This window comes from Salvelinus alpinus, chromosome 28 (genome assembly GCF_045679555.1).
Source record: "Salvelinus alpinus chromosome 28, SLU_Salpinus.1, whole genome shotgun sequence".
In the NCBI taxonomy this organism is placed as follows: Eukaryota; Metazoa; Chordata; class Actinopteri; order Salmoniformes; family Salmonidae; genus Salvelinus; species Salvelinus alpinus.
Genome location: NC_092113.1, coordinates 26276864 through 26299328, shown reverse-complemented (window position 1 = coordinate 26299328; position 22465 = coordinate 26276864). Strand labels below are relative to the sequence as shown.

Sequence of the window (22465 nt, the reverse complement as noted above, 5' to 3'; positions counted from 1 at the left end):
TGTTCCCCGAGCCACTTAGTTATCACTTTTGCCTTATGGCAAGGTGCTCCATCATGCTGGAAAAGGCATTGTTCGTCACCAAACTGTTCATGGATGGTTGGGAGAAGTTGCTCTCGGAGGATGTGTTGGTACCATTCTTTATTCATGGCTGTGTTCTTAGGAAAGATTGTGAGTGAGCCCACTCCCTTGGCTGAGAAGCAACCCCACACATGAATGGCCTCAGGATGCTTTACTGTTGGCATGACACAGGACTGATGGTAGCACTCACCTTGTCTTCTCCGGACAAGCTTTTTTCCAGATGCCCCAAACAATCGGAAAGGGGATTCATCAGAGAAAATGACTTTACCCCAGTCCTCAGCAGTCCAATCCCTGTACCTTTTGCAGAATATCAGTCTGTCCCTGATGTTTTTCCTAGAGAGAAGTGGCTTCTTTGCTGCCCTTCTTGACACCAGGCCATCCTCCAAAAGTCTTCGCCTCACTGTGCGTGCAGATGCACTCTCACACCTGCCTGCTGCCATTCCTGAGCAAGCTCTGTACTGGTGGTGCCCCGATCCCGCAGCTGAATCAACTTTAGGAGATGGTCCTGGCGCTTGCTGGACTTTCTTGGGCGCCCTGAAGCCTTCTTCACAACAATTGAACCACTCTCCTTTAAGTTTTTGATGATCCGATAAATGGTTGATTTAGGTGCAATCTTACTGGCAGCAATATCCTTGCCTGTGAAGCCCTTTTTGTGTGGGTTAGGGTTAGGGTTAGGGTTAGTGTTCCGCATGGTTGACGGCACGTGTTTCGCATGGTTGACAGAGGAAGAACAATGATTCCAAGCACCACCTTCCTTTTGAAGCTTCCAGTCTGTTATTCGAACTCAATCAGCATGACTGAGTGATCTCCAGCCTTGTCCTCGTCAACACTCACACCTGTGTTAACGAGAGAATCCCTGACATGATGTCAGCTGGTCCTTTTGTGGCAGGGCTGAAATGCAGTGGAAATGTTTTTTGTGGATTCAGTTCATTTGCATGGCAAAGAGGGACTTTGCAATTAATGGCAATTCATCTGATCACTCTTCATAACATTCTGGAGTATATGCAAACTGCCATCATACAAACTGAGGCAGCAGACTTTGTGAAAATGTATATTTGTGTCATTCTCAAAACCTTTGGTCACGACTGTATAGCCATCAAAAAATATATATATATATTTTTAAAATCCTGTTTCATATTTTCCATAATTAGCTATTAATATTTGTAGTAATATAGGAAATGTATGCAAACGATTTTACCAGTCTCACCATTACCAAAATTACATTATTACAAGCAATTATTATATTAGCAAACAATTATTGTGAATCATCCTATATTGTCCCTAACATCTTTTACTCCTTCGCAACAGTTGTGGGATATGCACATACACCCACACACTCATACACACTCAACCTTTTCTCCCCACACAACCATAGGCTCAGATTCTCAACAGTTGCACCATCCCAGAGCCCAATTCAAGAAAGGTCTTGATTTACGAGTGCATATACAGTTGCAGCTGTATGAGAAGGCCTGCAAGACTGTGCAAAAAAAATAGCAGAAATTGAGAGATTTTATTAACCATTGTCACGTCCTAGATGATGGAGGTCAAATGTACACCTTTTCCCTGAAACACCCACAACACGGTCCCCCGTATTGACCATATTCCCAAGCATCTCCATGCAGTCAGTATTTTGATTTTGTGCCACCAGGGACACAATAATATACCCCCTCTCTGAATGTCCGAGTGTGACCCCCTCCCCATGGGTTACTGCAGCTAGTGTTGCCAGCACTGCCACTGCCTGGGTGGGGGCACCCCACTGGAATCCCCACCGGCTAGGTACAAGGTCGTCAAGGTTCTCATTAGCAGCTTTGAGAATTTCCTTGTATAGTATGCTCTCCCTTTAGGGGGCTTTGGTTTTGCAGGACCAACCCTGCCAAGCAGGCTCAGAATCTTGAGGGGGCAGTGCTGCTCTAGGTCTCTAACCGCATTTTGGCTGCATACAGGCCGCTTACAGCAGGCCCATAAAACAGTTAGGGACTTCTCCTTAGTATCTGGGTCATTCAGGTGGGTGTCTAGGGTATAGGGTTGTGGACCGTTCCTTCAATATAGGACCATAAATAAAATAGATATGTAATTTATTTAAAAAATGTAGTTCCCCATGATAGGAAAATAAATAAATAAAATGTATAATTTATTTTCAAACAGTTCCACCATGATAGGACAATAAATAAATAAGATGTATAATTCATTAAAAAAATTATATCCATCATCTGAACAACATTGAAAGCTCTCTCACATCCCCGTTCACAGCAATACATTGGTTCTGGGATATGCAACCACAGAACATTATGCCGTTCTGCAATTTCCTTCGGGAACTGGTCATTCATGCCAATTTTGGTCCCAGCAAGTCTTTTACCCAGGCTTTTAACCATTATTTTATCTATAAAGGAAGCACATTTGGCAACGATTGGGCGTTCATACCTTTGTTCTCTCTGTCCGAAGCGGTGTACACGTTCGAGTTGGATTTTGTCGATAGCTTCGTGTGGAATCTGAAACGCTGTAAGGAGGAACTCGAACTACAGATTCAGGAACTTCTTTCTCTTGGATACCTGTAAGTACCAGATTCTCTCTCATGGATCTAGTCTGTATGTCAAGTAAGGCTTCTCTCAGAACGATGTTCTCCTTTTTAACTTCTTATGGCTGCAGGCGCAGTATTGAGTAGCTTGGATGAAAGGTGCACAGAGGTGCCCAGAGTAAACGGCCTGCTCCTCAGTCATAGTTGCTAATATATGCATATTATTATTAGTATTGGATAGAAAACACTCTGAAGTTTCTAAAACGGTTTGAATTATGTCTGTGAGTATAACAGAACTCATATGGCAGGCAAAAACCTGAGAAAAAAATCCAAACAGGAACGTTCAAGTAAATTCAAGATTTATGTTAAAAACATTCTAAAGGTTGATTCAATACATCGTTTGACATGTTTCTACGGACTGTTACGGAACTTTTGGACATTTCGTCAGGTTATCTATGTTTGTTTTTCTATGTTGGGTTTTTCGTTTGGCCTGATATGGTTCTCAATCAGAGGCAGGTGTTAGTCGTTGTCTCTGATTGGGAACCATATTTAGGGAGCCTGTTTTCTATTGTGTTTTGTGGGTGATTGTTCCTGTTTTATGTGTACTTGTGTTCACGTTACGGGACTGTTTCGTCGTTGTCGTTTGCTTGTTGGTTTTTTGTTTTTGTTTTGTTCAAGTATTCAAATAAAATGAATACTCACCACGCTGCATCTTGGTCCGACATTTCTTACTCTCCCTCCCTACTTACAGGCTCTAACCAATAGTGCTGTCTTATCCGGTGTCCTGTGTAAATTTAAGTATTTAAGTAATTCTCTCTTTCTCTCTTTCTTTCTTTCTCTCTCTCGGAGGACCTGAGCCCTAGGACCATGCCTCAGGACTACCTGGCATGATGACTCCTTGTTGTCCCCAGTCCACCTGGCCGTGCTGCTGCTCCAGTTTCAACTGTTCTGCCTGCGGCTATGGAACCCTGACCTGTTCACTGTGATTACTATTATTTGACCATGCTGGTCATTTATGAACATTTGAACATCTTGGCCATGTTCTGTTATAATCTCCACCCGGCACAGCCAGAAGAGGACCGGCTACCCCTCATAGCCTGGTTCCTCTCTAGGTTTCTTCCTAGGTTTTGGCCTTTCTAGGGAGTTTTTCCTAGCCACCGTGCTTCCACACCTGCATTGCTTGCTGTTTGGGGTTTTAGGCTGGGTTTCTGTACAGCACTTTGATATATCAGCTGATGTACGAAGGGCTATATAAATAAATTTGTTTGATTTAGCGAGGTTATAAAAGTAGCGAGGCTACATACAGACACCGGTTAGTCAGGCTGATTGAGGTACTATGTACATGTAGATATGGTTAAAGTGACTATGCATATATGATGAACAGAGAGTAGCAGTACTGTAAAAGAGGGATTGGCGGGTGGCGGGACACAATGCAGATAGCCCGGTTAGCCTATGTGCGGGAGCACTTCTTGGTCGGCCCAATTGAGGTAGTATGTACATGAATGTATAGTTAAAGTGACTATGCAAATATTATAAACAGAGAGTAGCAGCAGCGTAAAAAGAGGGGTTGGGGGGGCACACAATGCAAATAGTCCGGGTAGCCATTTGATTACCTGTTCAGGAGTCTTATGGCTTGGGGGTAAAAACTGTTGAGAAGCCTTTTTGTCCTAGACTTGGCACTCCGGTACCGCTTGCCATGCGGTAGCAGAGAGAACAGTCTATGACTGGGGTGGCTGGGGTTTTTGACAATTTTTAGGGGCTTCCTCTGACACCACCTGGTGTAGAGGTCCTGGATGGCAGGCAGCTTAGCCCCAGTGATGTACTGGGCCGTACGCACTACCCTCGGTAGTGCCTTGCGGTCAGAGGCCGAGCAATTGCCGTACCAGGCAGTGATGCAACCAGTCAGGATGCTCTCGATGTTGCAGCTGTAGAACCTTTTGAGGATCTCAGGACCCATGCCAAATCTTTTTAGTTTCCTGAGGGGGAATAGGCTTAGTTGTGCCCTCTTCACAACTGTCTTGGTGTGTTTGGACCATTCTAGTTTGTTGTTGATGTGGACACCAAGGAACTTGAAGCTCTCAACCTGCTCCACTACAGCCCCGTCGATGAGAATGGGGGCGTGCTCAGTCCTCCTTTTCCTGTAGTCCACAATCATCTCCTTAGTCTTGGTTACGTTGAGGGATAGGTTGTTATTCTGGCACCACCCGTCCAGATCTCTGACCTCCTCCCTATAGGCTGTCTCGTCGTTGTTGGTGATCAGGCCTACCACTGTTGTGTCTTCTGCAAACTTAATGATGGTGTTGGAGTCGTGCCTGGCCATGCAGTCGTGGGTGAACAGGGAGTACAGGAGGGGACTGAGCACGCACCACCCCTGGGGAGCTCCAGTGTTGAGGATCAGCGTGGCAGATGTGTTGCTACCTACCCTCACCACCTGGGGGCGGCCCGTCAGGAAGTCCAGGATCTAGTTGCAGAGGAAGGTGTTTAGTCCCATGATCCTTAGCTTAGTGATGAGCTTTGAGGGTACTATGGTGTTGAACGCTGAGCTGTAGTCAATGAATAGCATTCTCACATAGGTTTTCTTTTTGTCCAGGTGGAAAAGGGCAGTGTGGAGTGCAATAGAGATTGCATCATCTGTGGATCTGTTTGGGCGGTATGCAAATTGGAGTGGGTCTAGGATTTCTGGGATAATGGTGTTGATGTGAGCCATTACCAACCTTTCAAAGCACTTCATGGCTACGGACGTGAGTGCTACGGGTCTGTAGTCATTTAGGCAGGTTGCCTTTGTGTTCTTGGGCACAGGGACTATGGTGGTCTGCTTGAAACATGTTGGTATTACAGATTCAATCAGGGACATGTTGAAAATGTCAGTGAAGACACCTGCCAGTTGGTCAGCACACGCCCGGAGCACACGTCCTGGTAATCCGTCTGGCCCCGCAGCCTTGTGTATGTTGATCTGTTTAAAGGTCTTACTCACGTCGGCTACGGAGATCATGATCACACAGTCGTCCGGAACAGCTGATGCTCTCATGCATGCCTCAGTGTTGCTTGCCTCGAAGCGAGCATAGAAGTGATTTAGCTCGTCTGGTAGACTCGTGTCACTGGGCAACTCGCGGCTGTGCTTCCCTTTGTAGTCTGTAATAGTTTGCAAGCCCTGCCACCTAAGACGAGCGTCGGAGCCGGTGTAGTATGATTCAATCTTAGCCCTGTATTGACGCTTTGCCTGTTTGATGGTTCGTCGCAGGGCATAGCAGGATTTCTTGTAAGCTTCCGGGTTAGAGTCCCGCACCTCGAAAGCTGCAGCTCTACCCTTTAGCTCAGTGTGAATGTTGCCCTGTAATCCATGGCTTCTGGTTGAGGTATGTACGTACAGTCACTGTGGGGACGACGTCCTCGATGCACTTATTGATAAAGCCAGTGACTGATGTGGTGTACTCCTCAATGCCATCGGAAGAATCCCGGAACATGTTCCAGTCTGTGATAGCAAAACAGTCCTGTAGTTAAGCATCTGCTTCATCTGACCACTTTTTAATAGACCGAGTCACTGGTGCTTCCTGCTTTAATTTTTGCTTGTAAGCAGGAATCAGGAGGATAGAGTTGTGGTCGGATTTGGTAGAACTGATTTAAGTTTCCCTGCATTAAAGTCTCCAGCCACTAGGAACGCCACCTCTGGGTGAGTGGTTTCCTGTTTGCTTATTTCCTTATACAGCTGACTGAGTGCGGTCTTAGTACCAGGATCTGTCTGTGGTGGTAAATAAACAGCCACGAAAAAGTATAGCTGCAAACTCTCTAGGCAAGTTCCCAAATTCCTAAATTCCTAAATTCCCAATCTGGCCCTCAACCATCACGGTCACCTAATAATCCCCAGTTTACAATTGGCTCATTCATCCCCCTCCTCTCCCCTGTAACTATTCCCCAGGTCGTTGCTGCAAATGAGAACGTGTTCTCAGTCAACTTACCTGGTAAAATAACGGTAAAATAAAAAAAATAAAAAAATAAAAGTAGTGCGGCCTGCAATTTATCACAATATACTCTACTTCAGGCAAGCAAAATCTAGAGACTTCCTTAGATTTTGTGCACCAGCTGTTGTATACAAATATGCACAGACCGCCCCCCCCTCGTCTTACCGGAGTGTGTTGTTCTATCTTGCCGGTGCAGCATATATCCCGCTAGCTGAATATCCATGTCGTCATTCAGCCATGATTCCGTGAAACATAGGATATTACAGTTTTTGATGTCCTGTTGGTAGGATATTTGTGATCGTACCTCGTCTAGTTTATTGTCCAATGACTGCATGTTGGTGAGTAGTATTGACGGTAACGGCAGCGTTCCCATTCGCCTTTTCCGGGTCCTGACCCGGCATCCGGCTCTTTGTCCTCTGTACCTGTGTCGCTTCCTCTTGCAAATAACGGGGATGTTGGCCCTGTCGGGTGTTTGGAGAGTGTCCTGTGCATCTTGCTTTTAGAAGAAGAAATCTTTGTCTAATCCGAGGTGAGTGATCGCTGTCCTGATATCCAGAAGCTCTTTTTTGCCATAAGATACGGTTGCAGAAACATTATGTACAAAATAAGTTACAAATAACGCAAAAAAACTCACATAATAGCACAATTGGTTGGGCGCCCGTAAAACTGCTGCCATTTCTTCCGGCGCCATTTTGGACTACTACAATGGACAATGTGATAGGAACATCAGCACAGGTGGCGGAATTGGTGGCTTTGACAGAAGCATGCAAACAGGCTGAAGGTGTTACCCATGATTTTGGAAAAATATGGAAAAACAGAGGATTCATGACATCACTGGCGCTCCTGTGAAGATTGGACCAGAGGTGATGGCTCTACTGAATGCTCTCCAGTTGCCTGCACAAGTTGCAATTATGAAAATGAAAGCACATGGAAAAATATTTACAGACAAGAGTAAAGGTAATGACCTGGCTGACAGAGCTGCCAAGGCAGCTGCCAAGTGAACACCTCTGTCACCTAAACTGATTAGGAAATACACCTTGGATGCAACACATTAGAGACATGCAGAGCAATGCACCAAAAGATGAAGTGTGGGAATGGATGGCTGCAATGAAAAAACTCAGTCAAGAAGGTGTGTGGAAATACAACCTGAGATGTGTAGTGCCAAATGCACTCTTACCCTACTTGGTGACACAGATCCACTCTTTGGGACACATTGGTGTGGATAAGATAATTTATCGCTTTGTGGGCAAATGGTGGAATCCTCGTGTGCGGAAAGAGGCTGACATGGCGAATTACAACATTTGTATGGAAAACAACACCAAGGGACGAGGGAAAGTACAGACACGACAAGCAACTGCCCCACCAGGACCCTTCAGAAATCTACAGCTTGACTACATCACACTGCCCAAATGTAAAGGGCCGGGAGATGTGCTGGTTGTTGTTGATTGTTTCTCACGATGGGTTGAAACCTACCCTACTAGGAAAGGAACCGCACAACACACAGCCAAAATACTGATTCGAGAAGTAATTCCCAGATGGGGATTTCCCTACCAACTAGATTCAGACCAAGGCACTCATTTCACAGGAACAGTGTGTCAGGAGGTAGCTCGTCTTCTGAACATAGACTGGCAACTACACTGCCCTAACCATCCTCAATCAAGTGGTCAGGTAGAACACACAAACCGGGTTTTGAAAGAAAGACTGTCAAATATGCATCAAGAAGGGATAGCGTGGCTGGATGCATTGCCTACGGTCTTATGTAATATACGGTCCACTCACAACAAAACTACAGGTTTGAGTCCATTTGAGGTTGTCACAGGTCGACCCATGTCACTACCAGGCACGTCAGATTTTAGAAAGGCAGACGTACACATTATGAGTGACACAATGCTTAACTACTGCATACAACTTTATAATGCAGTAGGGGATGCAGACAGACAAGTGAAAAAGGCATGGGGAAAATGCCCGAGGGGAGACATGCCATAGTGCCAGGACAGTGGGTGATGGTAAAAAAATACGTAACAGACACATTAGGGACAAAATGGGAAGGTCCTTATAAAGTTTTGCTCATAACGAGGTCAGCAGTGAAGGTACAGGGCAAATCACAATGGATACATGTCACTCATTGCAAGGTTGTCCATTTTGATGACAAAGTGGAGCCTGGAGAATAAAAAACGGATTGATTAGCTTTCAGGGGCCGATCTCGGGTGAAGAGGCATAGTAAGCCAATCAGAACCTGATAAGCGTTTATGTTGTACACCGCAGTCATCATGTTAGGGATATCTAGATGACATGTTCACTTTTTCCCAAAAAATCGGGACATGCTTACTTAGGGAGATCTAAGTGAAATATAAATTTCTCCTGATACCAGGACATGTTTACTTTCACTCTTTTCCCCTCCGTTACAGATTACGAGTATCTACCTTCTGAGGCTGCAGCAATATCCCCTGACCCGAGGCCTGTACCTAAAACGATACAAAGTCAACGGTGAAGTGTTCGTTAGAGATGTCCTTATCAACCAGTGGAACAGAAGAAGATTTCCTCACTACCGGCAGGCTGTCAGAACATACTCTCTAATAGTTATCTATGTGGGACTGATACCGGTGTGGAACAGCCGGTCAATCTTAAAGGACTCTGTGAATGATTACCTTGCCAATAGGATGATTGAATATTATTGTCTTGCAGACAAGTGGAAGATGTTATAAATTATTTTTCTTGTAAGTTTCCTCCTAATACAGGATGTGGGTGGTGTTTCCAATTCTAACACAGAGATGAAATCAGTCAGAAAGAGTAGAGCACACAAACATAAAGGAGTCACACAGAAGGAGGAAGATTAGCACACCATGAAGAGTAAGCAAGGTGAGATCCGTTTTCATGCATTTGGAAAGGAGGACACTAATGTGATGTGGCTACAACAGCCTTCGTCACAGTGTTTCTAAAGTTAAAACAGTGCCACAACAATGACCAGTTTATTAAACACTACAGAAGGTGGCTTTATCACTGCCCAAACTGCACATGCAGCTCCCCTGTCCAACACAACCTGAGTTTGTTAACCCACAGAGACTTAATAAATGTGCGTTTAGCCATTGCTGTAAATGATTTGACTTTGAGACAAACACATGGTGCCCAAACACAGTTTGTTTGCTTGGCTGTGGTAGGCTTCTAAGGCAATAGTCTGTTGGAAAAGTTTGAATTAGCAGTGTTACTGTAGATGTTGCTAATGCATACCATCAAAGAGTGAGCTTTAAAGGGATACTGCGAGATTCTGGTAATTAAGACATTTTTATACTTACCCAGAGTCAGATGAACTGGTGGATACCATTCTGGGTAAGAAGAAAAACAGCTTAATTGTCAGAATCTTGCAATATCCCTTTAAGAAACAGAGGTCAGTATGTGGGCCAAGGTAATAACTTCTTTCAAACCCTCAGTTAAATAGAGAGGGAGGTGGGAGAGAATGGGTTGTATTCGTTAGTGAGAGAAAAAGGGAAGGGAAAGGGGGAGTCTTAAAAGGAGAGAAAACAGAGACAGGAGTCAGAGAGAAGGAAGGGTTGTGGTGTAGGATAATGCTTTAAGGATAAGCACTGACAGGTGCGATCAGACATGTCACATGTCCAGGCCAAAGTGGTTGTCAGTGTGAGCATGGGGGATCACTATAAGCATGTCACAACCAATCAGGGAGCTAGATTAGGGGTGCAGGGAATGTTTGTGTCCCCACCACAGTAAACTTGTTATTGCCACGGATCAGAGCTGGGATTGACAGGGGAGAAGGGATAAACACAGGTGGCTGCGACAGTTAAAAAAGACAGCCATGATAAAGTGTGAAAGTGTACCTGTGTATGTAAGACTGTGTATCAAGTTCTCTCACGTCACCCCGCTCCTCCGCTCTCTCCACTGGCTTCCAGTTGAAGCTCGCATCCGCTACAAGACCATGGTGCTTGCCTACGGAGCTGTGAGGGGAACGGCACCTCCGTACCTTCAGGCTCTGATCAGGCCCTACACCCAAACAAGGGCACTGCGTTCATCCACCTCTGGCCTGCTCGCCTCCCTACCTCTGAGGAAGTACAGTTCCCGCTCAGCCCAGTCAAAACTGTTCGCTGCTCTGGCACCCCAATGGTGGAACAAACTCCCTCACGACGCCAGGTCAGCGGAGTCAATCACCACCTTCCGGAGACACCTGAAACCCCACCTCTTTAAGGAATACCTAGGATAGGATAAAGTAATCCTTCTAACCCCCCCCCCCCTTAAAAGAGTTAGATGCACTATTGTAAAGTGGTTGTTCCACTGGATATCATAAGGTGAATGCACCAATTTGTAAGTCGCTCTGGATAAGAGCGTCTGCTAAATGACTTAAATGTAAATGTAAATGTAAGACAAGCAGATGTATGGAGATCTAAAGGGCTTTTTGTATCTATGAGATTAGGTAAGAGGAAGGGAAAGTTTGTGGCATTTGCATCATGTTTGTGTCATGTTGGTAGAGTAAAGAAATAACTTCTTATTAAAAAAAATATTATGAACAAAGGAGTAGTGGGTAAATGCAATAAACCCTTCACGCTTCTGACAGAATTGGAACATTTTCTTGGGTAAATATTTTTTCACAGGTAGTACACATAGGTATAGTATAAATGTTTTCTGGTAGGCCTTCTAACTGACCAGGAAGACTATTTCTTGTCCAACAGGATTTGTGATTTATTGTCTTGAGCTTGCCAACCTTTGTATGTCAAAGTTTAATGTGCTCTGGTAAGTGAGGGCAAGGTCACCAGGGTCACACACACACTTATAATATGTTGTGCATTATACCCTTCACAATGGCTGTGCAAAGAGAGTGTAAGGGGTTGGATTTGGCTTCACAGGAAGTGTGGAAGGTATGGTATGTGAGGGGTTGTAAAACATTGGACTTGAGCCAACACCTGTCTTTCCACTGGGATGGGGTTCAGAGGGGCCAGAAGCAGGAAAACTTCTTCAAACTGAAACACAATTTTCCAGATCATGAACATTTGTATATAAATCAAATCACATTAAATAAATTTGTATAGGTCACAAAGACATATTTAGCAGATGTTATTATGGGTGTAGCGAAATGGTTGTGTTCCTAGCTCCAACAGTGCAGTAGTATCTAACAATTCACAACAACACACACAAATCTCAAAGTAAAAATGTTTAATTAAGAAATATATAAATATTAGGACGAGCAATGTTGGAGTGGCATTGACTAGAATACAGTAGAGTACAGTATATACATATGAAATGAGTATAACAGTATGTAAACATTATTAAAGAGACTGGATATTCCATGTCTATGTACATAGGGCAGCAGCCTCTAAGCTGCAGGGTTGAGTTACCGGGTGGTAGCCGGCTAGTAACAGTGACTAAGTTTAGGGCGGGGTACTGGGCGGAGGCCAGCTAGTGATGGCTATTTAACAGTCTATTGGCCTTGAAATAGAAGCTGTTTTTCAGTCTCTCGGTCCCAGATTTGACACACCTGTACTGACATCGCCCTCTGGATGATAGCAGGGTGGACAGGCCAGATGCTGACATCAGGTGCTGTAAGTGTCCTGAGGGCAGGCAGTGTGCCCCCGGTGATACTTTGGGCAAACTGCACCACCCTCTGGAGAGCCCTACGATTGTGGGCGGTGCTGTTGCCATACCAGGCGGTGATACAGCCCGACAGGATTCTCTCAATGGTGCATCTGTAAAAGTTTGTGAGGGTCTTAGGGGCAAGCCGAATGTCTGCAGCCTCCTGAGGACATAGCTTTGCAGCCTAGAGAGGGACTTGATGCACACCTCAAAGACCTCCATGGCTCTGAGTCTCAGTTACAATGGGAACCACACAAGTCCCCAAAAAAGTACAGCCTGCACACATGCACATGCATGCACTTGCACACACAGTCCTCACATTGTAGACTTCACTAAGACTTTAGGATTGTTGAACAGCGCCATCTATCGTCTTGGGTTCTGACTCACTTAATGCAATGAAACCCACATTGTTGTATTTACACAGTATTGTAGGTTTTCCCCCCAAGGTGAAATAAAATCACAGACGTTTTAAGAATTGTGATACCCATGGTTATATATAGATCAATGAAATATATAATACAGATGATAGAAAATATAATATTTTTTATCAAATGTATTATCTATCCATTTTTATCTTTTGCTATTCTATAACCTTTTATTTCACACATTTGGCAGAATAAATCGGAAAGATTATCTGTAATATCCAAATACTATAAGTAGCAATTCTATTTCTCTAAAGGCCAGAAGAAACTGGAGAATCTCAATGCAGGTGTTATTGGCTGAGTGTTTGCTGCATGGGTATAAATAGAATGACTGTATATGTTTGTGGGGTTTTATGAGTTTGAAAAGTGTAACTCTTCCAATTCAACATCCTATGACACCTATTGCTTACTCCTTTCTCTCCTCTCCACAAAGTGCTTCCTGCGTATTAATACCATGTGGTTTCCAACTGTAGATTCTTCTGTAGTCTATAGAGCAAAGCTAAGGCCCCCTCTTTGTGTTATCAGCCTCTCTCTGGGAGCGCTATTAGAGTTGAGTAAACAGACCCAGAGTTAATCAGCCTATAAGAGTCTCTCAAACGATCAGAGCCCAGCCCATAAACAGCTGCAATGGGGTTGGGGGAGAAATAATTGGCCTGCAGTATATGCTCTAGCTCTTTGTCTTTGTGACACACACACCTACACACATGCACACGCAAGTACAAGCACACACACACAAACAATTGCCAGACTATGCTCAAAGGTATTCAATATTTAATTTTGTACTAAAGCATGAAAAGAAATATGCAAGCATAATTGTCTATATCTTCCTCTCTCCCTCTCTCCCATACCTCTTTTCCTTCCATGATTAACCAGGCCTATCGGCCTCTATGGTCTGTCATTTCCTGTTACTTAGTTACCAGTTGCCATGATTTGCCTGGGCCGTTTGTGTTTCCATGGTAACTGTGCCCATTCTGTTGTCTCCCGGCTGCCTCCTGGCTTTCCGGTCCCAATGGTTTGGGATGAGTTGGACGCAGAGTGAAGCATATGTAGGAACTCCTTCAAGACTGTTGGAAAAGCATTCCAGGTGAAGCTGGTTGAGAGAATGCCAAGAGTGTGCAAAGCTATCATCAAGACAAAGGGTGGCTACTTTGAAGAATCTCAGTCTAGTTTGTTTACTACATGATTCCATATGTGTTATTTCCTAGTTTTGATGTCTTCACTATTATTCTACAATGTAGAAAATTGTCAAATAAAGAAAACCCTGTGAATGAGGAGGCGTGTCCAAACTTTTGACTCATACTGTATATTTTATAGAAATAAGTACATTTAAAAACATAATTAGATGAACTGAGATTGTTTGTTTGATTTTGCAACCCTGAGCTCGCCACCATTCCAGATCAGTAATCTAAATTCTGGTGGTCCAGAAGTTAGATGACTAATTTCTGGTCCATAATACCATGCCTGAATAAACAGGTAACCCAATCTCCCCCACCAAACTGAAAGCAGGAGTTCTAAAGAATGACCTCCAGGTGGCAGCAGTCAACAGATCGTCTCTCTGAGAGTGGAGTATCATATGGAGAAGATCAGCACAGAAAGAAGAAGGTGCAGTTACCAGTATGTTTGGGATCAGTGCGCAGTGCAAGGTTAACTTGTCATTCTAACTGAGACTGATTCAGCAGCCTCTTATTCTCTCATTCAGTCTCACATTCTCTGTCTCCATCCATCTCTGCCACACTCTCTCTCCTCTCTCTCTCTCTCTCTCTCTCTCTCTCTCTCTCTCTCTCTCTCTCTCTCTCTCTCTCTCTCTCTCTCTCTCTCTCTCTCTCTCTCTCTCTCTCTCTCTCTCTCTCTCTCTCTCTCTCTCTCTCTCTCTCTCTCTCTCTCTCTCTCTCTGTCTCTATGTTTCTCTCTCTCTCTCTCTCTCTCTCTCTCTCTCTCTCTCTCTCTCTCTCTCTCTCTCTCTCTCTCTCTCTCTCTCTCTCTCTCTCTGTCTCTATGTTTCTCTCTCTCTGTCTCTGTCTCTCTCTCTCCCTCGCTGCCTGACACACTGTAAGCTCAGCCTGTCAATACCAGAGTCACCCCTGGCCACCCCTGGTGTGGAGAATCATTGAAGTGGGGGTGGGTGGCAATAATTCCAGCGCTATATCGCCTCATTAGGAGTGAGAAAGTGTGACTTCCCACCAGCTGAACCTCATTTGATTGTGGAATGGGATGCAGTAGTACACTGGACAAGGTTAAAGGTCCTCTAAGTCAGAGGTCTTGTCTTGTGTGCGCACGTGCGTGTGTGTTTGTGTCATGTATGCTCGCCCATGTCTGTGCTCAGTGATGGTGTGTCTATGTTTGATCCAAATTCATTTCAGGTTCAAGTATACCAAACCCACACACGTGCCTTTGGTTATGTGATTTATCAGATTGAGCAGCGTTTACATCAGTGTTCCTGTGACATCAAGAGTTAACAAACAAGAAAAACTGTGAAACAACTTAACATTCCTACTCTGGTGGCATCTCAAACCATGTCCCTAGCAGATGCTGGGACTTATGTAGCCTTGAGCCGGGCCATTCAGTGGGCTGGCTAATCCACACAAACTTCACTAATGCTGGCCAGTCCTGCCAGAGAGATATTACATTTACATTTAAGTCATTTAGCAGACGCTCTTATCCAGAGCGACTTACAAATTGGTGCATTCACCTTATGATATCCAGTGGAACAACCACTTTACAATAGTGCATCTAACTCTTTTAAGGGGGGGGGGGGGCTAGAAGGATTACTTTATCCTATCCTAGGTATTCCTTAAAGAGGTGGGGTTTCAGGTGTCTCCGGAAGGTGGTGATTGACTCCGCTGACCTGGCGTCGTGAGGGAGTTTGTTCCACCATTGGGGTGCCAGAGCAGCGAACAGTTTTGACTGGGCTGAGCGGGAACTGTACTTCCTCAGAGGTAGGGAGGCGAGCAGGCCAGAGGTGGATGAACGCAGTGCCCTTGTTTGGGTGTAGGGCCTGATCAGAGCCTGAAGGTACGGAGGTGCCGTTCCCCTCACAGCTCCGTAGGCAAGCACCATGGTCTTGTAGCGGATGCGAGCTTCAACTGGAAGCCAGTGGAGAGAGCGGAGGAGCGGGGTGACGTGAGAGAACTTGGGAAAGTTGAACACCAGACGGGCTGCGGCGTTCTGGATGAGTTGTAGGGGTTTAATGGCACAGGCAGGGAGCCCAGCCAACAGCGAGTTGCAGTAATCCAGACGGGAGATGACAAGTGCCTGGATTAGGACCTGCGCCGCTTCCTGCGTGAGGCAGGGTCGTATGATATGTATCAAAATAATACCACATGAAGAAACTAAAAACAATAGTCTCATCTGTGTGTGGCTGGGTAAAACATTGATTTATTTATTTTCTCTCTCTCTCTCTCTCTCTCTCTCTCTCTCTCTCTCTCTCTCTCTCTCTCTCTCTCTCTCTCTCTCTCTCTCTCTCTCTCTCTCTCTCTCTCTCTCTCTCTCTCTCTCTCTCTCTCTCACACACACACACACACACATTGTTATTTGGTCAGGGACCTATTGATTGAGTTGAAGCTGTTCATTTTTCAGTGTTAGGATATGGAGGAGAGAGCAGAGGGGTGGTATTATTGTCCAGAATTCCGTTGTGTGTTGGTGTGAGTCAGGGAGGGAGGATGGAGAGATAAGGATGGGGCATCCCACCTCTGCTGCCCTGCTGTCATGGCAACAGGAGCAGTCACCACCAGCAGCAGTCCCAGCATGGTTCTACAGAGACCTCACACACATTTGGACACAGAGAACACACTGGAACATTATAGAACACTAGCCAGGTGAATGCCAAAACAAAGAGAGCATTAAGAGCATTTTACCTCAGATCGGAGTCTATTGAACTCCATGGATTTTCTTTGGGTCAATGTGGGTGGAATAGCACATAGACAGACAGAGTTGATACTTTACATGCTTGTGTATCTCTCACTGTAGGCTATGTGCAATAGTTATAATTTTTGGGTGGGACAGATGCTAAATTTATATTTCCTATAGGTCTATAATTCAGTCTTCTGTCCGGACCAGATCTGATATCAGTCTATTTTTGTAAGTGAAGACAAGAGACTGCTTTCTCATGACAACCAAATTAACAGTGTATATTTAAGATGTCTTATTCATATTTGAGGAGATTCTTCAACGAATCATAGCTCTTCATTGATGCAGAGGCGTCGTCGGTGTATCGGACATTCTACGATTAGGCTGCTGCCTATAATGCACCTTGTAATTTCCCATTCCCTTACAGATAACGCCTTTAAATGAACCTAAGATGCTTGGTTTTACAGGTTGCCTTTATATCCTATTGCTTTTTTGAGAATATAATTTCTACGGAACGTCCTATAGGCGGTTCGGGATGGTGCACGCGCAGGTCCCATTCAAACAGGTGGGAAGCAGGGAAACATCCCCGGTGCGCGTGACTGGTTGTGATGATAGGATAGCCTACATAACTCAATACCGAGTAACCTAAATGTTTGAGAATTGTCACGGTTTTCACTTGAGCCTGCATCAGCTCGGATGTCTAAAAGTAGGTAATTAGAAAACCACAGTTCAATGTTTTTCTCTCATCCTTTGTTCTTTATTGTTTAGTGAGCACTGTGTTTTTTAATCCATATCTCAGCTTCCAGTCAAGAGACCACAGTTCGTTTACGCACAGGTGGGAAATACCCGCTCTATAGGACAGCCCCCTCCCTCAGTTCCTCATCGGAATATGTGAGCAAGTGACATTTTGCCGTTGTGGTTCGGGACAGCAGGCAAAGCGTCTCTGCAAACAGGTGTGCAGCTGCTGCCCAAATCAGTTTCCTACGCCTTTAATCCAGTTTAAGGAAAGGGAGAAAGCCATCCCATTTGCGGAACCATCCTCCTCGACGCGGGACGGGCAGAGGAGGGGGAAATCTGCATTTTAGTAGCCTAGCTATTATAGCCTATTATTTGAAGGGACAAACGGGTTATAAGAGCGAACGCTATGGCAACAAAAAAAGCATCATGCACTGATATAACGAAAAGGAGCCAGAGTCCCGTCGTTTTAGAGGCTGAGATGTTCCGTGAATTTCAGGACTGGTGCCTCCGGACATATGGGGACTCGGGTAAAACAAAGACCGTCACCCGGCGAAAATACAACAAAATCATGCAGACATTGTTGCAAAACGAAGAGTCTGACAGCATGTATGTCGACAATAGTCACATCAATGCTAAATTCAAATTCTGGGTGAAGTCGAAAGGGTTTCAAGTCGGGAGCAACATCCTCGGGGAGCACAAGAAAGGAGCGTCAGGGAAGCCCGTCCTATATGTCCCGGTCAAGTCAACGGTAAAGTGTGCGTGTTTGTGTGTGTATGCGCGCGGTCGCATGACACGTCCCATACCATCAGTTAAACCTAGGCTATTTGATTTCACCACAACCACATGTACCTGTCATAGGCTATTTGATTACAACTTTTCAGTGTTTGGTTTTCCCTCCTCACCCTAACCTATTCACAAACTCTAACCTATTCCGACTCTCATCCTCTGAACAGAGCAGTCATACTCCCATCCCCATCAGCTGTCATAGCAACGCCGGTGCATAAAGAGGCAACATCGCCAGTGTGGGGTATCATTCTGTGCTCGTCTCGCGAATGACTCGGTTAATGTTCTGTTAACGAATCGTTATCATTATTTTTTTATTATTAAATGTAACCTTTATTTAACTAGGCAAGTCAGTTAAGAACAAATTCTTATTTACAATGACGGCCTACACCGGCCAAACCCGGACGACGCTGGGCCAATTGTGCGCCGCCCTATGGGACTCCCAATCACGGCCGGTTGTGATACAGTGCGTTATGCTACTAAGCAGTATTTATGAGTAAATAGCCCATTCACAAAACAATGATAAAAAGTAGGCATATGCCTAGTAGCCTATGTCTGGTCCAGACTCCTGCCATGTAGAACAATTGAGTGAACAAGCATACATTGGGTGCCAGCAGCGTGCCCAAAATGGGGGATGTGTGGGGGGTTGGTGTGTCCCTTGGAGGAGGGCATTGTATGGAAGGTGGAGATGAGGGTTTATAGATTATCCAAATATTTGATCATGTTCACCTTTACCTCGTATGATAGCATAAATCCACAAAAGCCATCCTATTTTCAATGGGGAGGGCTAATTGCGCACCATAAGCCTTGAACATCCTAGCCTAAATGTATTGTAGCCATTAGCATATTTTTTTTTGTTTGAATGTCTTGAACTAATTGACAAACATTAATTTCTATTGACAAGATGGTCATGCTATGAAAAGTAAAACTAGCTATAGTTACAGTAGGATATGTGTGCACCCCACCACTTAGCATTGTCCTGTGCAGGATAGATGCGGATCGGTCCACATGCACTCCTTGCGCTGGTACACTACATTGCATGTATTTTTATGACTTATTCCCCTTTGTGCATTTATTCACATTCATCAAACGTTCTATTCTGATGTTTGCTTATAAATAGATAACAGTGATATTGCATTTGTACAGTGTTTGACATGAGCGCAGTAACCGTGCGTATTTGGTCTTTATGGGGGTCTCAGGCAGGAACAAAAGAGTAGGCTATTCAGCATCAGTATAATGGCATCCTTCCTCCATTAAAGTTAAAACCACTTCTGTTTAGGATTTAAATTCGAATGATTTCACCATTTGATCATCTCATACAATAGAGATTGATTTGGATTTTGTTAATCCTGTTTTAATCTAAGGTCATAATCTAAATGATTTATTTAGGTCGGCTATTTTTAGGGTTGGAGATGGATGGATAGCCATTCTGATATAGTAATTGTCTAGGATGACTGACCAAAGGTTAAGAATACATACACCATTTAGGCACAGTATAGTTGTCACGCCCTGACCATAGATTGCTTTGTATGTGTCTATGTTTTGTTTGGTCAGGGTGTCTATTTCTGTGTTTGGCCTGGTGTGGTTCCCAATCAGAGGCAGCTGTCTATCGTTGTCTCTGATTGGGAGCCATATTAAGGTAGCCTGTTTTTCATTGTGTTTTGTGGGTGATTATTTTCTGTTCAGTGTTTTTTGTATTCACTGTTCAGGACTGTTTCGTTCTCGTTATTTTGTTTTGTGTTCATGATAATAAATTATCAATATGGACACTTACCACGCTGCACATTGGTCCTCCTCTTCTCATTCCAATGACGAGCGTTACAGAATCACCCACCACAACCGGACCAAGCAGCGTGGTACCCAGGAGCAGAGGGTTCAAGACTCCTGGACTTGGGAGGAGATCTTGGATGGCAAGGGACCCTGGGTACAGCCGGGAGAATATCGCCGCCCCAAGGCAGAGCTGGAGGCAGCGAAAGCCGAGATGCGGCATTATGAGGAGCTAGCACGGCAGCGCAGCTGGGACGAGAGGCAGACCCAAAAATGTCTTGGGTGGGGGCACACGGGGAGTGTGGCTAAGCCAGGTAGGAGACCTGCGCCAACTCCCCGTGCTTACCGTGGAGAGAGGTGGACCGGGCAGGCACCGTGTTATGCGCACGGTGTCCCCGGTGCGCAGGCATAGCCCGGTGCGTTACATCGCAGCGCCTCGTATCGGCCGGGCTAGAGTGGGCATCGAGCCAGGTGCCATGAAGCCGGCTCAGTGCATCTGGTCTCCAGTGCGTCTCCTCGAGCCGGGGTACATGGCACCAGCCCTACACATGGTGTCCCCGGTTCGCCAGCACAGCCCAGTGCGGTCTATTCCACCTCGCCGCACTGGCCTGGCTACGGGGAGTATCCAGCAAGGTAGGGTTGTGCAGGCTCGGTGCTCGAGACCTCCAGTGCGCCTCCACGGTCCGGTCTATCTGGTGCCTCCTCCACGTACCAGGCCTCCAGTGGCAGCCCCACGCACCAGGCTGTCTCTCCGTCTCCTTCCTCCAGGTGCTCCCGTCTGTCCAGCGTTGTCAGAGTCTCCCTCCTGTCCAGCGCCACCTGAGCCGCCCCATTGTCCAGCGCCGCCTGATCCGCCCTCCTGTCCAGCGCCGCCTGAGCCGCCCTCCTGTCCAGCGCCGCCAGAGCTGCCCGTCAGTCAGGAGCCGCCTGAGCCGCCCGTCAGTCAGGAGCCGCCTGAGCCGCCCGTCAGTCAGGAGCCGCCCGTCATTCAGGAGCCGCCTGAGCCGCCCGTCAGTCAGGAGCTGCCTGAGCAGCCCGTCAGTCAGGAGCTGCCTGAGTCTCCCTCCAGTCCGGATCTGCCAGTCTCCCTCCAGTCCGGATCTGCCAGAGTCTCCCTCCAGTCCGGATCTGCCCCTCAGTCCAGATCTGCCCCTCAGTCCGGAGCTGCCCCTCAGTCCGGAGCTGCCCCTCAGTCCAGAGGTGTCCGTCAGTCCAGAGGTGCCCTTTATTAGGGTCCCCAGTCCAAGGTCGGCGGCGAGGGTCGCCGGTCCAAAGACGCCACTTAAGCGGGCTAAGACTATGGTGGAGTGGGGTCCACGTCCCGCGCCAGAGCCGCCACCGCGGACAGATGCCCACCCAGACCCTCCCCTATAGGTTCAGGTTTTGCGGCCGGAGTCTGCACCCTTGGGGGGGGGGGGGGGGCACTGTCACGCCCTGACCATAGATTGCTTTGTATGTGTCTATGTTTTGTTTGGTCAGGGTGTGATGTGGGTGGGCATTCTATGTTGTATGTCTAGGTTGTCTATTCCTGGGTTTGGCCTGGTGTGGTTCCCAATCAGAGGCAGCTGTCTATCGTTGTCTCTGATTGGGAGCCATATTAAGGTAGCCTGTTTTTCATTGTGTTTTGTGGGTGATTATTTTCTGCTCAGTGTTTTTTGTATTCACCGTTCAGGACTGTTTCGTTTCGTTCTCGTTATTTTGTTTTGTGTTCATGATAATAAATTATCAATATGGACACTTACCACGCTGCGCATTGGTCCTCCTCTTCTCATTCCAATCACACCAACCCCCACCATGGTGTTGGGTCAAGCTCTCCAAGGACCCTTAAGATTAGTGTGAACAAAAGACTCAAATTACAATATCTAGATTGAAATATCAGTACCACTAAGGTGTGTATTATTCAACCGATTCTTCCTCAGGTGTGTTACCTGTGTAAATGCATAGCCTTTATTTTTCTGCTTAATTAAACACTTATTTCCAATAGGTTATATTGTTTTCATGATAAAGCCTCTTGGCAGGTGCATCTAGAGTCTGATATTTAGTTTTGTTTGTCTTTCTTTTTTTCTGTCTATGATGATGGAGTGTTACATTACCTTTTTGATGATGGAGTGTTACATTACCTTTTTGATGATGGAGCGTTACATTACCTTTTTGATGATGGAGTGTTACATTACCTTTTTGATGATGGAGTGTTACATTACCTTTTTGATGATGGAGCGTTACATTACCTTTTTGATGATGGAGCGTCACATTACCTTTTTGATGATGGAGCGTCACATTACCTTTTTGATGATGGAGCGTCACATTACCTTTTTCTTTTATGTTTGTTATGGATGACATGATAGATTTTTGAGCAACAACATGTATTACCCACAGGAATCAGTCTACACTTTACGTGTTATTATGTCATATTATAGTTCTTAAATGTCCCTTTTTTCAACACTTTATCAATCTTACATTGCTTGTGGGCCACAGCCTTTAATTTTGACACAGACTGATGTCCAAGGAACAAACCCAGAAATTGCTAAACTGAAGTCAATCTGTAAGGGCCAAGTTTGTAAATGTACAGTAACTTAATCTACAGGAATACAAGGTTGGAGCCTGGGCAGGGAACAATTTTTTACTCCATGCATGAGTGAGAAGAGCATGCAAATTATGTTATAGAGGACTATGTGGGATTTCCAGTCCTACTAAATGAGAGTATTCCTGAATATCACATATGTAATTATTGATGGGAAACAGCAGTGGACTCCCCCATGTCCAGCCCCCACCTGTGCAAAACT

At 45.4% G+C, this 22465-nt stretch overlaps 1 protein-coding gene across 1 annotated transcript in view; it reads left to right on the top strand.

Annotated features, from left to right (window-relative positions):
- Window positions 1-17229: 17229 nt before the first annotated feature.
- The window catches only part of LOC139557516 (nucleolar protein 4-like), a 45939-nt gene continuing 40703 nt past the window's right edge, over window positions 17230-22465 (top strand). The window contains exon 1 of the mRNA XM_071372463.1: window positions 17230-17880. Coding sequence (XP_071228564.1) covers window positions 17539-17880 — 342 coding nt within the window. The 5' untranslated portion in view covers window positions 17230-17538. The remainder of the gene's footprint in view (window positions 17881-22465) is intronic.